General features: G+C 36.1%; 1 protein-coding gene across 1 annotated transcript; it reads left to right on the top strand.

Annotated features, from left to right (window-relative positions):
* Positions 1-2,214: 2,214 nt before the first annotated feature.
* LOC115414289 (tumor necrosis factor receptor superfamily member 9) lies at positions 2,215-13,186 on the top strand. The gene is made up of 9 exons (XM_030127576.1): positions 2,215-2,412; positions 4,801-4,974; positions 6,539-6,677; positions 6,817-6,905; positions 7,114-7,177; positions 8,757-8,845; positions 8,967-9,079; positions 9,162-9,318; positions 12,068-13,186. Exons 1-9 carry the CDS (start codon positions 2,355-2,357, stop codon positions 12,223-12,225), a joined length of 1,041 nt encoding a protein of 346 aa, XP_029983436.1. The 5' UTR covers positions 2,215-2,354; the 3' UTR covers positions 12,226-13,186.
* Positions 13,187-15,328: the final 2,142 nt, after the last annotated feature.

The following is a 15,328-nucleotide window of genomic DNA, read 5'->3' as shown; positions in this document are numbered from 1 at the left end:
GAAGTTGGAGTTGTGAAATTTTATCTTTCAGAAAGCAGGGCATTACAGTAGTCGATTCTACTGGAAATAAAAGCATACATCAGCATCTCCGTGTTGGGTCGAGAGAGAACTGGTTTAGTGGATTAACAGGAATTAAACAGTTTATATCAGTAGATGGTTTTCGTAGATGGTGGATGTTTGGGTCTTTATGGGTTAAAAACAATCAAATCAAAGTAAATTAACAACATTCATACTTACTCATAAAACACTTGTACACAGATTATAATGACTTTACCACAGCTTCAAACTCATTTAATGTAATAAGGGTTTGAAGTTGAAGTTCAGATTGTAATTTTTTCCAAACAATAGGTGCTGAAAACCTAAATACTTTCACATTAGTTTCATATCACTTTTTAAACATATTTTACCATTGTATTATGTTTATCTGTTTTTTTATTGATATTGACATTAATATTGATCAGTATTGATAGATATTTCTTCCTGTAAGGCATCCTTGTGTGCTTCAAAAGACACCTTTAAATAAAATGTATTTATTTAATTATAATTATTACAACACATCTCCAAAAGCACACAACAAGAAAAGCAAGTTTTATTTCTACAGTAAAATCCTAAGAAGAGTTTCATTGTTTGCATGCTGAAGTGGTCATCACGTAAAACTCCTTGATATTTCACATTCAAACTCAATTTGTTGAACATTTTTTGGGTGAAATGTTCTCAGACAGTGCTGGTTTCACACTGTTTGAAGTGGTAAAGAGCATACATTTAGTTTTATCTGTATTTAGAACAAGTTGCAGATGACAAAGTTGTTCTTAAACTCTATCAAACATATTTCTACTTCTATTCTACTACATCTTGATGGATGAAAATATCCATCACATTTATCTTTAAAGAAAAAATTATGATATGCTCATGTGATTTGCAGTACTTCACTTCTCATCTACCCCATTTACACAAAGCAACTAATATTGGCTCTAACTTGACAATATGACATCAAAATACTCTATAAGATAAAAAAAAACAAACAAAAACAAAACAAAACAAAACAAAAAAACTAATACAACACTCTGGGGAGCCATAATGTCTAATCTTTACTGAATTATACACTTTTACATTCTGAATTCAGGACTTTAACCCTTTCATGCGTAGTGGTCACTACAGTGGACAGCTATCATACAGCTGTTCTCTTATGGTATTTTCAAGGATTTTATTGTTTTAGTTCCATATCAGCCAACACAGTGGAAGCTTATGCATCATCTCATACACTGCAATTCATACCATTACTTTAACTTTGCTGTTCTTGATAAACCTGATCTGCAGTAACATGTTAAAGTGTAAATCAGGCGGTTGTTATTGTTGTTAGACTGTCATTAACATTAATTTTTTTTTTTGCAAATAATCTCCATAAAGTGAGTATGTTAAAATGTGACAAAACATCAAATTAACAACATTTAAGAAATTATTTCATAGTTTTCACACGGTGTATCAGTAAATACATGTTTCTTTGCTTCAAAAATTAAACACATGGTGTCCAGCTGAGTAGACATTTTTGTAACTCCATGAAAAATAGGTTCATAAAAAACAATTTCAGTCGCATTATTTTTTTTCATGCCTAAAGAAGAATAAAAACACTCAGGAAAGAAAATCTCAATTAAGGTTCTCATAATTCATGCATGAAAGGGTTAACTGATGAAGAACTCGTGCAACTTTATTAATATTTTTTTCCCATCTCTGATCAAGGCCACAAATCTATAAAAAAAAAAAAAAAAAAAAGTTTCATTTCTGTCCACTACTGATTCCAACTACCTGTCTGAATCATGAAAAAGGGAACTGGACATTTAGCTTGTAACTCATGAGTAAATTTCCCTTCTCCAAAATGACTCTATGTTTATGGTTACTGTACAGAAAACCCCTATTACTCACAGGATCATAGTGATGTACCAACATCATCTGCTTGGAAATGCCCATAAAAGAACATATACAGCTCACACAAAGACAACAACTTACATATCACACTTTTTTCCCCTCTTTTTTTTTTCTTTTTTTTTTCTCTTATAAATAATTGTCACAAGCCTATTCTGTGATTTGCCCTGCTGTAAGAAGAGCTAATAGCGCCCCTAGTGCCTAACCTGTGTAACTACAACAGATCAGCCCTCATCCAGCCTATTTTGCTCACTTTTTCCCCTCTAAAGCAAAATCACATGATGTGTATTTTGTCATATGACACTGATGAGAGGACTGATCCCACTGTGCAGGCCAACTCCACTGACGTCCTCCGTGAAAACAAAGGCAGCTCGGACACTTGTCAGGGATGAGATGCTGTAGACTGACATTGTTTGGAGGTTGTAGTCGATAATATGAGGAGGATGGATTGTCGGGGACTTCTGGCTGCTGTGGCCGCCGCCTGTCTACTAGGTAAGACCCACACACATTCTTATTATCAGCAAAAATATCAACAGCGACGGTGGGTTTATGATGGGGATGGGTTTGTGGCAATGTTAATGGGAATTTTGCAGCCAAGAAATAGGATAAAATAGCATTATTGGGTGTTTTTGTGCAGAATCAGAAAGCTACTTTTTTTTTTTTTTTTTGGCTTTATTTTTAATTAAATTACATTACATCTAGATTTTGATAAAAAGTTTCTTAACTTTACACTTTAATTTGGAAATCATTAACCTTATGCCATAATTGCTTGTAAAAGTCATATGTTTTTCATGTCATAGCCAATGATGCAAAATGAATCAGCAGTGTTAAAAGAGTAAAGTTTTGCAGATATCACAGTAAATATGACATGGGCAACTATGGTATGAGGCTAACGTTATGCATTAATTTAAAAATCCTCAGTTATATCCTAAATAATATGTAGATTTACGCCCTATCTAGTGTAGTATTTTTTAATCAGATAATTTTAACAGCAGATCTTTATGTCTAACTAACTGTTTAGTTTGAGAGAAATTTTGCCAGTCCTGCAGAAGAGACTGACCCACACAAAACTCATGACCCCTTTTCTGAATAATTGCATTGCATGAGGAGGATGGCTCACATTCAAGGGCACATGGCTAATGTGATTATGGCCACAATATGGACACTGTTTGGGTGATATAACTGTGGCTTCCAGTCTCTGAATGGGTAAATTGTGTTGAATGGTTGGAGTTTTGTTGAATGAGCAATAGGCTGCACAGGTTTATGTTTGACACAAGCTCCAACCACCAGTATTTGTATTTATTTATTTATTTATTTATTTTCATAACTTTGTATGTTCCTAAAGTTGGATTGTGGTAGGTGAATTCACTGAGGACCAGGCTTGAATCATCACATCACAACCTGGTTTTGTGGTCTGGATTCATAGCAAAGAGGCCACACTTGGATAGTTCTAATTAGAGCTGTGCAGTTAATTGAATTGCAGTGTCAGCCTGTACAATTACACACTGGTAAAAGGCTGCACTTAAAAGGTCAAGATTCAGGAGGATGAAGCGTCTTCTAAATGCAGAACTGCAAGAAAGTAAACAGAACCTTGGATTTAGTGACTCTGAGCAGATAAAACCGTGTAAAACTGTAAAGTCACACATTTTTTTGGTAATTTTTTATGCTTGTTTAAGTTTCTAGGTTTGACTTGCCATTCCTAAATCCATTATCTGTGCCGTTTCTTTGACAACCACGCAGACTCAAAACAAACCCATAAATCACAATATTACCCATAATAATTGCGGTATGATTTGTGCAGCTCTAGTCTAAGTTATGACTTGAAATAAAGCAAGGATAAGCAGTTATATTTTTCTGAAGGACGTCATTTTTCTCAAAAGACTCTTGTGGAGCCACACTTTTCAATAAATTTAAAAATGTGTTAAATTTTTTATTCCTAAATTGCTTTATTATTAATGCCTGGAATGGACTTTTTGACCCACCGGCCAAGGGGACTAAGTAAAATGCACACTTGCTAACAAAATATATGCATATCGGTTTGATTATTGTATTTAATTATTGAAAACACTGCAGTAAAACAGCTTAAAAATGATCACAGGTACCTGTTTTCCCTGCTTGGATTGTTGAGGGTAATTGCATCAAATATGACAGGGACTGTATTTCAAGTATGTATGCTGTTACGATGAAAATAACATTTTTTTTTTGGGTTGAATTTTTGATATTTATTGGGTCTCCAACTGAAATTTCATGTGCACGGACTCCTGTGCCTGTGCCTAAAATGCCCATTGGATTAAACAGTGCCCCAGCTGAGGGCCTACTGTTTTACTAATCTTATTGTTGTTGATATTTAGATGATAACATTTGTATATTTTTCATTATTTTGTATTGTATTAGCTTCATAAAAGACTATGAAAGACTAAACTTGCCAGTTATTCTAACATGTCTTATCACACTGCACAGTTTAATGTGTGCCACTGATCAAAAAATGGCAAAAAATTATATTGAGGTATTTGTTTTTTAACTTGTATCCCTGGTTATGAAGTTCAAGACATGTTAGAAAGGCAGTCTTTTAAAGCATGAACCCACCTTTAGCCTCTCCATAAGCAGGAGGCCAGCTCTGATAATCCTTTGTAAAATTGAACCTTTGTTCTAGCTCTGTTTGTATTAAACATTTGGGATTAGAAAACACTCCAGAAACACCCAGACTTCCTCCATTTTGTCAGCGGGTCAGCCGTGGGTCGACTCAGTAACTCGCTTTCCTTCACATCATTAAACCATTACATTTTATTCATGTGAAAACAAATTGTGTTTGCGCTGCAGCTCTGTTGCAGTCCGCTATGAAGCATTTCATTGAGATAATCCAGTGTCGTTGTGTTGCAGGCATTGCATTGAGCCAGACGACACTTACTCCTGCTGTGATGAGCACTACTTTTGTTGAGAATGTGACCGGTCTGACTGTAACTCCCGTGATTCTCAGTAGCACGACCCCAGGCTGCTCTGCATTCAACACCTCTACTTGTGAGCCGTGTGCACCCGGATCGCAATATGACAACAGTGAGTCTCTGAAAGTGTGATGATATTTTCCATATATTCATGAATAGCAGATATTTGTCTCGCCTGTGTTGACTAAAAAGACAATAACAGTAGCATCTTGTAAAGATTTAAGATGCAAATATGTGGGTAAATCTTTTTGTAGGCAGTATTTTCATGTGTCACTGGCCAAAAAGCTGCATATTAGGCTTTGAGCATGTGCATCTGGGGGGGATATTAACTCTCCAGCTCCTACTGGCTCTGTTTTCCAGCAGAAGGGGACATAAAAACAGGTTGTTTACAGCTACATGAGACAATGTTGCATCATCCACCTTTATATTCAGTCTATGCTTAGGATCAGTGGCATTGTGTTAAATAATGGAGAATGCAATGGAATATTAACAAAAGCGTGGGTGGTTTTGTTTGCAAAACCAAAGTCAGCTGATTTTGTGTGTATGATGACATAAGCGTCTAATTTTAGTTGACCGAAATCCAACAATGTTAGTGCTTTCTGTGTCTGAAAAAAGAAAATGATAAATAAATATAATCAAAACAGGACAGTTCATGTGCCTCATGCTTTGTAACAAATCATTCCAACATTTCAGTTGTTCAAGTAATGCCCCATATTATCTCTAATGAAACACATTGTGCTGTAGGTAGGCGTAAAAAGGGCAAGGACCTCAGCTCCAAAATGAAACCAATGTGGATGTATTTTAAAGTTGTAATGGCTCCAAAGAACAAAACAAAACAAAAAAAAACCTGATTCACGCGAACCTAAAGTCAACTTTTTATCTAAAAATATTAGTCAAATTAAAGGGCTGTGTTATATCGGACTTTGATTGACAGCTCTGTATGACAGCTCACTCAAGTGTTGAGTTGGTCTTTCTGAATTTTTGTTCATTTAATGAAACACATTTTTTCTTGATGGACATCTCCACTTTAGTTATGATTGATAAGTTCCATCAACAGGTCTATGAAATTACTATATTACCAAGTCAGTAAGCTAGCATTTAGCATTAGTTTACCCGTGACCCCTTGCAGATAGCGCTGACCCCTTGGGCTCCTGTAGTTCTGGCCCTTTTGTCCAAATGTGGTCACTTCCAGCTCTAGAGAGCCAATGTGACATCAACTAAATCACAAACTACTGACTTGAAAACAGCAGTTCAGAAACCGATGGGTGACAGCTATGGTTCCTCTGTCCCCTAAAAATACACTGTCTATGGTCACCAAAAGCAGATACAACAGGATGAACAAGACTAAACATTGTTACCTGTGATACCTGGAACAGGATAATATCTGCTTTAGGTTCACTCCGTTGTCTTGAAAATGTGAGTCGGCAATGCAGCGAAAATTATCCAATCACATCAGGACAAAATATAAAAACAATTTTGAAATGCCGGCAGTGAAAGCAGGAGGAGCAAATCCTCAGGCCTCCAATGACACCTGCACAGCAAACATTTAACAAGTGTACATATTTATACAGAATGTAAGTAAATAGATGACAAACAGCTGCTTAGAACAGTATGGACCTAATGGAAGATTGTGTGTCTGTAAGATGAAATTGAAATGTATGTCTATTCCGACTCAGACACGCTGCTGTGTGCATGCTGCACTGAGCCTGGGCTGTGTCTATTTCCTGGAGCATGCCTGCTGTGTCCAACCGGCTTTTATCAGCCTCTGGCTGGACAGCAGCAGTGTCTGCCCTGCAACCGAGGCTTTTACACAAAGTAAGAGCAAAGCTGTTTGTAGACAAAAATGTATACTAGTTAATAGATTTACTTGTCCACAATCATTCATTATTCACTGCTCAAGTGTACTTCTTCTTCTACTTGTCTATTGTTTGTGTGTTTTTTGTCAAATATGAAGTTTCACTGGAAGTCCATTATGTCATGCGTGCCTTCCCGGAAGCTTCAACAATAACACTGGACAAAGCAGTTGCACAAGTTGTTCTCCAGGTGTGTTTAACTGTTGATAAAAAGCAAGTGATAACTAAGCATTAAGGTAACATGGGTTGTCATTGAGTATTTTTATATTTCTTCTCTCCATTAACATAAACAGAGCAGACTGCATTAAATAATCATGAGTGATGTAAATGTATAGTTTTTTGAACCACATGGGTTCAGTGTCACATGGTTTGCGTGTCTTTGTGCATGCTGCTTTCAGGTTTTTTTGCATCTATGCAGAGCTCCACCTCGTGCTCACCATGCTCAGTTGGACGTTTCTGCAAGTAAGTTGGACTTTGACGTCACTGGGATTCTATTTTTGTTTCACTTGTTTTTGTTACCAGGATTCAGATATCTGTGTGGAAATTTCATAACTATCTCTGTGTTTAGGAAAAAAATCTAACAACTGTTTGGAGCATCACATGCTTCCATCTCATGGGTCTGTTTGTTGGTGCAGATACACCCACAGATAGACACCACAAACAGTCACTGCTTTCATTAATCAGCAGATGACTAATATTTTAAGTAGCATGTACTGTTTGATCATGCCTCAGTGACTAATAAGCTTCGACTGGTAGATCCAGCAGCGCCATGACCATTATTAATTCTTCCGTTTTTATATAACAGTAACTGTAACTCTAGGCAAGTGAAGTGCTACAAATCTCCAGTGATTAGATACACCGATCAGCCATAACATTCTGACACTGACAGGCAAAGTGGTATTAATTGTGATTATCTTTCTACAATGGGACCTGTCAGTGTGTGGGATATATTAGGCTGCAAGTGAACATTAAGCCCTAGAAGCAAAGTGGGTACTTTCTTACAGTCATCCCTGCAGTAATGCGTTGAAATTCTTACTTTAATTGAATGATCAGAAAATCAGGTGCAATATATTTCTCATGTATTAAAAAATGTCAATTCAAAGTCAATTCAGGGTATAAAATAAAATGATGAATTTACTGTTTCATAAAGAATAACTGGAACACTCTGCATAGTAAATTTAGGCCCTTATGCACATTTACATTCAGGAATATTAACATGAGCAGATTTGATGCCACTGTTCTTTTCTATTTGGTGATTTGGTGAAATTGAAAGTGAATATTTTTGTTTTACTGCCCAGTAATATAAAATATACATTAATGTTGGTGTCTTTTGGGTGATTATGAAAAACTTGTTCTGTGCCACAGGAAGGGGATGTCTTCATAGCAGATTAATAATATATTTGTTTCAGATGGTGCTGTAAAATTAATGGTAATTTTGTAATGAAATTCAACCACGGTGATGTGATTTTTGGGGGTCATTCACAAAACAAAAAATAAAACAATTATTGCCCAGGCCTATTTGTAATGCATTTTTTTTTAGACATTATACTCATTTTTTTTTACACTTAGTTATTAGTAGTTATTGATCATTTTGTTATACAGAACGTAACAAACAACAATCAGCAATAGACAATAATCCTAATCCAAAGCAAGGATAATTCAGGCTACAGTTATGAAACTGCAATCAAGTTACACATTCAAATTTTTAGAGCAGCAGTTCACACAACACTTCACAGGATTATGAGACAAACCACGCATTAATTGTCTGTAAAAAAAAAAAAACTAATCCATTTGCCCCACCTTATCATGTAAAGTTCATCTTGCAGCCTCATCATAAATATTAATTTCTCCATTTTGTGAATTTCGTCAACAATTTTCAACCATAGACATTATACTAATTTTTGGACACTGCAGCCCCATAAACAAACCTTCAGCAATATCTGTACATTGTCAATGTCAAAATACTTCTAAATAAGGCAGTTATAAAATGCATAATACTTAGTCCTTTTGCAAAGATGGACTTTATCCTTTATTCCCTCAGTTCCTCTGGTTGCACTCAGTGCCAGACATGTCCAGCAGGAAGAGAAGCTCTGGAATCGGCTGCAAAAGACTGCACACCATGTCGACCAGGTAACTCACATTCATGCAAATTTGAAACTACAGGGTTGTAAGTGGTTATTTTTATGAGATAAAGTAGTTTAGGTAAAAAGAGAAACACAGATACACTTTCAAGTTTTGTGTTTCTGAACAGGCATGCACAAGCCAGCCCATCAGACCATGTGTCAAATCTGTGGCAGTGGATTCTACCAAATCCGCTGGGGTCAGGAGAAATGTGACATCTGCCCGGAGAATCACTACTGTCCTGTGAGTACGATGTAAACGTGGATCTGTGCACCTTTTTAAAGACACCCTGCTCATGTTCGGTGACGTGGTGCTGTTCTGTCAGAGTCCAGATGTGAACCCCATTCAGTGTCCCAGCGATGCCTTTTGTCCAGCCGGCAGCTTGGCTCCAGGATACTGCATGGAAACCTTTTTCCGAAAAGCAGGAGACACATGTGAACTGGCTCCTGTCACTATCGCTCTATTAGTCATAGGAGGAGGAGGTAAGTATACAATACCACCTCAGCTGCAGCGTGTTGTCTTTATTAACCCATAAAGACCCAGTGTTACTTTTGTGGCAGTTGCGAAATATTTTTTTTCTCTATTTTTAACTTTTCTTAAAGGAGTGATATTTGGCTTTTTTAAATGGATTTATGTGTTTTCAAACATTTCCCTGTGGTCTACATAAACTGTAAATGCTATGCTTGGGTCTGAATCCTTCATTAATTCGACTCCACAGGTCCATCTTCTCCAATATTTCTGAGTAATGACACCAGAAAGGTCGTTTTGAGCGCAGGCCCTTTAAATATAAATCAGCCAATTCACACCCCACCCCCTCCAGGTTGTTGACTGTGCTGCTCTGTCCTGTTCAGCCACTTGTGTTCGTTAATATAACCAACAACTGAACATTAGAGTTTAGGGTTAGTTTATTTCAGACACAGACATAATACAAAACATATGGAACAAAAATAATAATAATAATAATAAACAATACACAAATAAAAAATCAAACAATAGAAAAATAATAATAATAATGATAAACAATACACAAAAAATCAAATAATAGAAAAAAAAGAACAACTGTTGTGCCTGAAAGGGAGTAGGAAGAAGCCACTGCTTATCCAGTCCTACCCCCCGATTCCATTTTAGGTAATCAGCTTGAAGTTTGGACACATTTTTAGTTTTTACTACAACTGCTGCTGCTGACAAACAATTATGTCGTACTCGGAGAAATGTTAGTTGGAAGTCTTGACCTTATATGTGCAAATGCTGTGACATACAGTAACTAGTTATAAAACGTAACAAATTAAGAAGGAATTAAAACAGGTTGTAGAAATTCACTCGATTTTTGCCAAAATTACTATAAAGATAGCTTTGCAGCACCTGGTGGGTTCAAATTCAAACTTTATGAACTATTAGGGTCCAAATACACAAATAAATATACCAAAGACTAATAAAAGTGGGTTTAGCAAAATATGACCCCTTTAAGTGATTTATAACAATTTATTATGACAATCCTCTGCGTTTTTTTTCAGTGAAAATCAGGTATTTTCCTTTAATTCACTGATCATGTAGATGTTCATAAAAGCACAAATTAAACTTGAGTGTTATTGTATCAGAAACAGAGAAAACTGATGAAAGAGCCACATTTTCAGTCCAATCTTTCATTAACATAAATCCAGTGTGTCCATCCACTGTCATTGATTCCGGTGAATCAATGTTGTAGAAGATGATGGTGTTTCCACGGTAACTGTATTTTACACCAATTATTGACATGGATTGATAGAATTAGTGGATCAGAAGTTATTAAACAGTTTAGATCAGTAGATGGTTTTGGTCAATGGTGGCTGTTTGGGTCTTTATGGGTTAATATGTTAAAGGCCCTTCTTTTACAGCTCTTTTTTTCCAAAGCTGAGAAGCTACAATGCCCCTCATTTATACACTGCCCAGCCAAAAAAAAAAAAAAAAGTCCCACATGCAGTATTTCACTGCACCACCTTTGGTTTTGATTACGGGAGAAATTCACTGAATTTAACAAAGCAAATAGTTCAGGTCTTTCCATTGGTAATTATTGCAGGGGTTAATAATGTTTCAGCTGTAACAGGTTATTGAACTCTAACTGCAGTAAGTGTCCTCTCATGTCTCTAATGTCAAACAGATTGGACAATGCCAGGTTTGATCAGGATCATCAGGCTTGTGACAGAGTGGTTCAGAGAGAATGAGACGACATTTTCACACACGGATTATCCTCCATAAAGTCCACACGCTAATTTAGGATGTCGTGAAGACTTGTTGCAGTGGTGTGATACTCCATCATCAATAATTAAAAATTAATGCAACTATGGATGGAAAAAATATTATGAACCTTATTGTGACGTTACATAAGCATTATGTGGCAAAAAAAGATGTGACAGTGAATTTCTCCTAGAATCAAAACCAAAGGTGGTGCAGTCAAATATTGCACCTTCGAGTTTTGTTTTTAGGCTAGGGAGTGTATAATTCAATCGCATGTTAAATATTTACATGTGATAGTTTTGGTTTGATATTATTACAGTTCAGAGCTTTATTTAGATGGCTAGAGATGCACATGTGCAACTTAATAGGACTTGTGTTTTTTGCTTGTAAAAAGAAATGAACAGAGAGGAGATGAAATATAGACGCAGTGGTGGAAAAAAGTTTCTGAACACCCCATGCATTTGTGATATGTTGCAGTAAGACTCACTCTTAAGTCACTGAACTCTGCTCAGTATTGTTCCGTTCTCCAAATCCACATGCTCCCTTCTGCACGTGCTCTGTTCCATCGAGGTCAAAACTGTTTCAACAAGATAATGTAACGCATCCAGGACATGACATGTTGGAACTGTCAAGAATTTAGTTTTGTTTTATTTTTTCTTGTTAGCAATAAATACAAAAGTTGCATTTGTTTGTGTCTGTCTGATACAGCCACACCTTTTGAAACAGAAAAAATATTATTCTGCAAATATTTCATGTGATTGTGTGAAATATAAAGACTGCCTGAAAACTTTGTTTTCCACTACTGTATGTGCATATCTGACTTTTCTGTTCTTTTCAGTTATTTAATGTTAGAAAAAATATAGAATATTTTGTGTATTTTCTTTTTCTCTTTTGTGCTGTGACAACATGATGCAACACCAGGACATAACAAAATATAAGAATTGTGGGCAAAACAAAAGCCATGCTGGTGATGATTATTTCCTGTAACATCCTTTGGTGTCTTTATTCTTTTTCCAGTGGCCCTACTCTTCGTCATTTTAATGGTGCTTCGGCGACGGAGAGACACCGACGGAGAACTGTCTGTAGCTCGGGCTCCACTGTTACGTAAAGAGCGACCTCAGGGCCGATACTATGGGATTCCTTGTGATGCAGAGCCTGTTTACGCCGGATGGTGAAAAAATGGACCTCAGCTTTAACAGACAAAACAAACTGAAGCCTTCATACATTTCTCAGCTTAAGAAAACAAGAGCTGATATCATGCACTGGGTGTTGTGGTGCCTTGACACTTCCTTACAATTCAGCAACTTTTTCATGTGTATTTAAATATATTATTAAGAAAGAGACCCTGACTCTTTTGTAAAAATCTTGTAGGTTGACACTGTTCTACTTAGGGGTAAACCCTTTCCTTTTGTAAGGTCTTGGTTATTGAATTATGAGAGGTATGCTGGAACGGAGATAATAAGATGTGAGCGTCAACTCAGTGGGAACCTCTGCCTCTTATGAAAAGCATTTTTTTACCGAGGTAATTGATTTAAGTCGGACTCGTGTTCGTGCTTTAACTCTTGTAGTTCCTCACTTATAAAGAGGTGTAAACTAGTGGTACTTGTGTGGTTTTGTGTGCTTGATTGCAGTACATCATGTTTGTAGTTCCAGATACCTTTTGCTTAATGTTTTTCATCTGCTTTTTTAAAGATTTTATTTGAAAGTTTTAAAGGAAAATAATAAAAAAAAAAAAGGATTAAGTTATAGAGAATTTATTACTTATTTGGGAAACAGACACATTTCCCCATCTAAGTCTACATGCATGAAGTAATAGTTTCATCCCTCATCCTGAAAAATATTCCAATAATACAACTGTTTACATGCAACTTTAGTCCCTAAATAAAAATAGTGTATTTTCAAGGTTTTTCACTAGTGGCAGATGTTCCAGTTTGTAAACACATCTCTCATTTCTTTTCTTTAGATGCTTTCTGAAAAAGGTGGGCTCTGTAACATTTACACATATCCAAATATCTGTTTATATCCTTTTTCATAGTGTTTAACAGTGGGTGTGTTTCTCCTTTTAACCAGAAATGTGTTTCTACTATAGATGTCTGCTCCAATTACCTGCAAACCTGTGATAAAACAAGCAAATGCCACACATTTTGAATGTATACATTTCCACAGAATCCTCATGAAATCAGAATATTCTGATGTATTTAGTTGTAAAATGTTCCATTCAGAATGAGTCATAATTCACAATATCCAAGCAGAATACCTGTCTAATTCAGAGCATTGTCGTACTAAGTGTAACAGTGGAATATCGGTGTGCATGTAAACATACTCAGTGTTTCAGTTTCTCCTGCAGATCAGTTTGACACTTCCATTTAAGATTATTTCCACTTGGACTGGATCCTGCTGAGCAAAACTCAACCATTATCTGATGTGAAGTGGTCTGATATGATTTCATTTAATTTCTACCTCTGGAGGAACCCCTGAACACAACATGAAGCCCTTCTTTCAGTAATTCAGGCTGTTCCACACCAGCATGAATCTATGGGCATGTTCTATCATAAGTCCGTGGTGGGTCTGTGAATGACTCATACAGTCCTGTGCAAAAGACATAGACCAGCGGTTCCCAACCTTTTTTGGCTCGTGACCCCATTTTAACAACCCTAATTTCTGGCAACCCCAGACATTCCAAACAGAGACTTTTTTTTTTTTCCTTGCTAGAATTTGTTTTTGATCATGTAATAGTTTGCTATAATATGTTGCAAGTAAACGTTAATTTTAGATGACATTTAGTCTATATAATGTATATTATTATGGACAGAGGCAGAAAAGCCAGGTGTCGATTACTGCACAAAGTGAGAATTTTATTTTCCTTGGTCAGGATATATACAGTCAGTCCAGCTTGGATTTACAAGGCTGACAATTAATACTGAACAAACAATAACTCAAACTATGAATTATGAAAGAGCTGCAGCATCTGAAACCGACCACAGTGAACATTTGAAAGATAAACAGTACCACAGTGCTTCAGTTTCAGCTTCACAGTTTGTCATGTCTTTTATGGATTGGGATTGTCTCTGTCAACTCACCATACATTTTTTTATCAGTATTATTATTATTATTTTTTTTTTTATCAATGACTAGAAATTTCAGGTGACCCCACGTGGAGTCCCAACCCCAAGGTTGAAAAACACTGACCTAGACCAGCATTAGGTTTGTTTATAGTAAATGGCTACACATATGCCTTTCTCAGTCTCTGTATTTAGATCCAGTCTGGATATATATGAAGTATGTACAGCAGTAAAAAAAAGTTTCTGCTTCTATAAACCAAAGTGGTTGTATTTAGTGTGACCTCCTTTTGTGCTTAATATGTCTTTAAGATTTATTGCATTCATTTTCTGCTGTTTCATACCACGTTTCATTCAACACAACTCAGATATTTGTAACTATTTGTGCTGCTTCTTGTCATGGGGTCAGGGTTCACACTAAATAGAGACTTTAACCTTTAGAACCCATTTAGGTCAGTTTTTTTGTGTGTGTTGTAAGGTTGTGCACATATTTCCTTTCCACTCTTTTCTTGTGTTTGAAGAAAAGAGAATGACAAATACATATGATCATTTCAACCCTGAAAAAACAGCAAAGCTAAAGGTGGCCGAAGAGGTCTGCATGGGATTGTATGCAACTTTATATTCACCTTTTCACTAATTTTCTTAGACATGCTTTACTTTTTCACACTGTAGATGGGCTTTCTTTACAGCAGACATCCTGGCTTCAAAAGTAGACGAAGCACAGGTGTTACTGATAAAAGCTCACAATGCACAATACCTAGACCTGAAACTGATTATCCTAAACATAATGCAGGCTTATTTTAATGATAACAACCACAGCCTTGTGTTTTCTGTCTAATCACGTCATAATGTCTGTTGTGAAACAGGTTAAAAATTAAGTTACATATCAGCGAATTGATCCTTCACGAGTACTCTTTCTGAGTGGGCTTTATCAATTATATGCAGCCTATTTCTAAAGGCACAAACAAATTCCCATGATTCTTTTAGGTGTAATATGGTCAATGTATCTTTATTCAAAACCCTAGATCTTCTTTTTTTTTTTTTTTTTTTTGTAAATTATTAGTATTTTTTATTTATTAGCACATCATAAACAGCAAGAGAAAGAAAACAACAACATTCAAACAAGTAACATCATCGTGCAGAAGAGGATAGAAGCCAAAAAAAAAAAAGGCTTATGTGAATACCTCCCCAGAAATAAACAACACACAGGAAAAAGAAA

This window comes from Sphaeramia orbicularis, chromosome 22 (assembly GCF_902148855.1).
Source record: "Sphaeramia orbicularis chromosome 22, fSphaOr1.1, whole genome shotgun sequence".
Classification (NCBI taxonomy): domain Eukaryota; kingdom Metazoa; phylum Chordata; class Actinopteri; order Kurtiformes; family Apogonidae; genus Sphaeramia; species Sphaeramia orbicularis.
The sequence above is the reverse complement of the archived record's forward strand: the minus strand, read 5'-3'. Positions and strand labels throughout refer to the sequence as shown.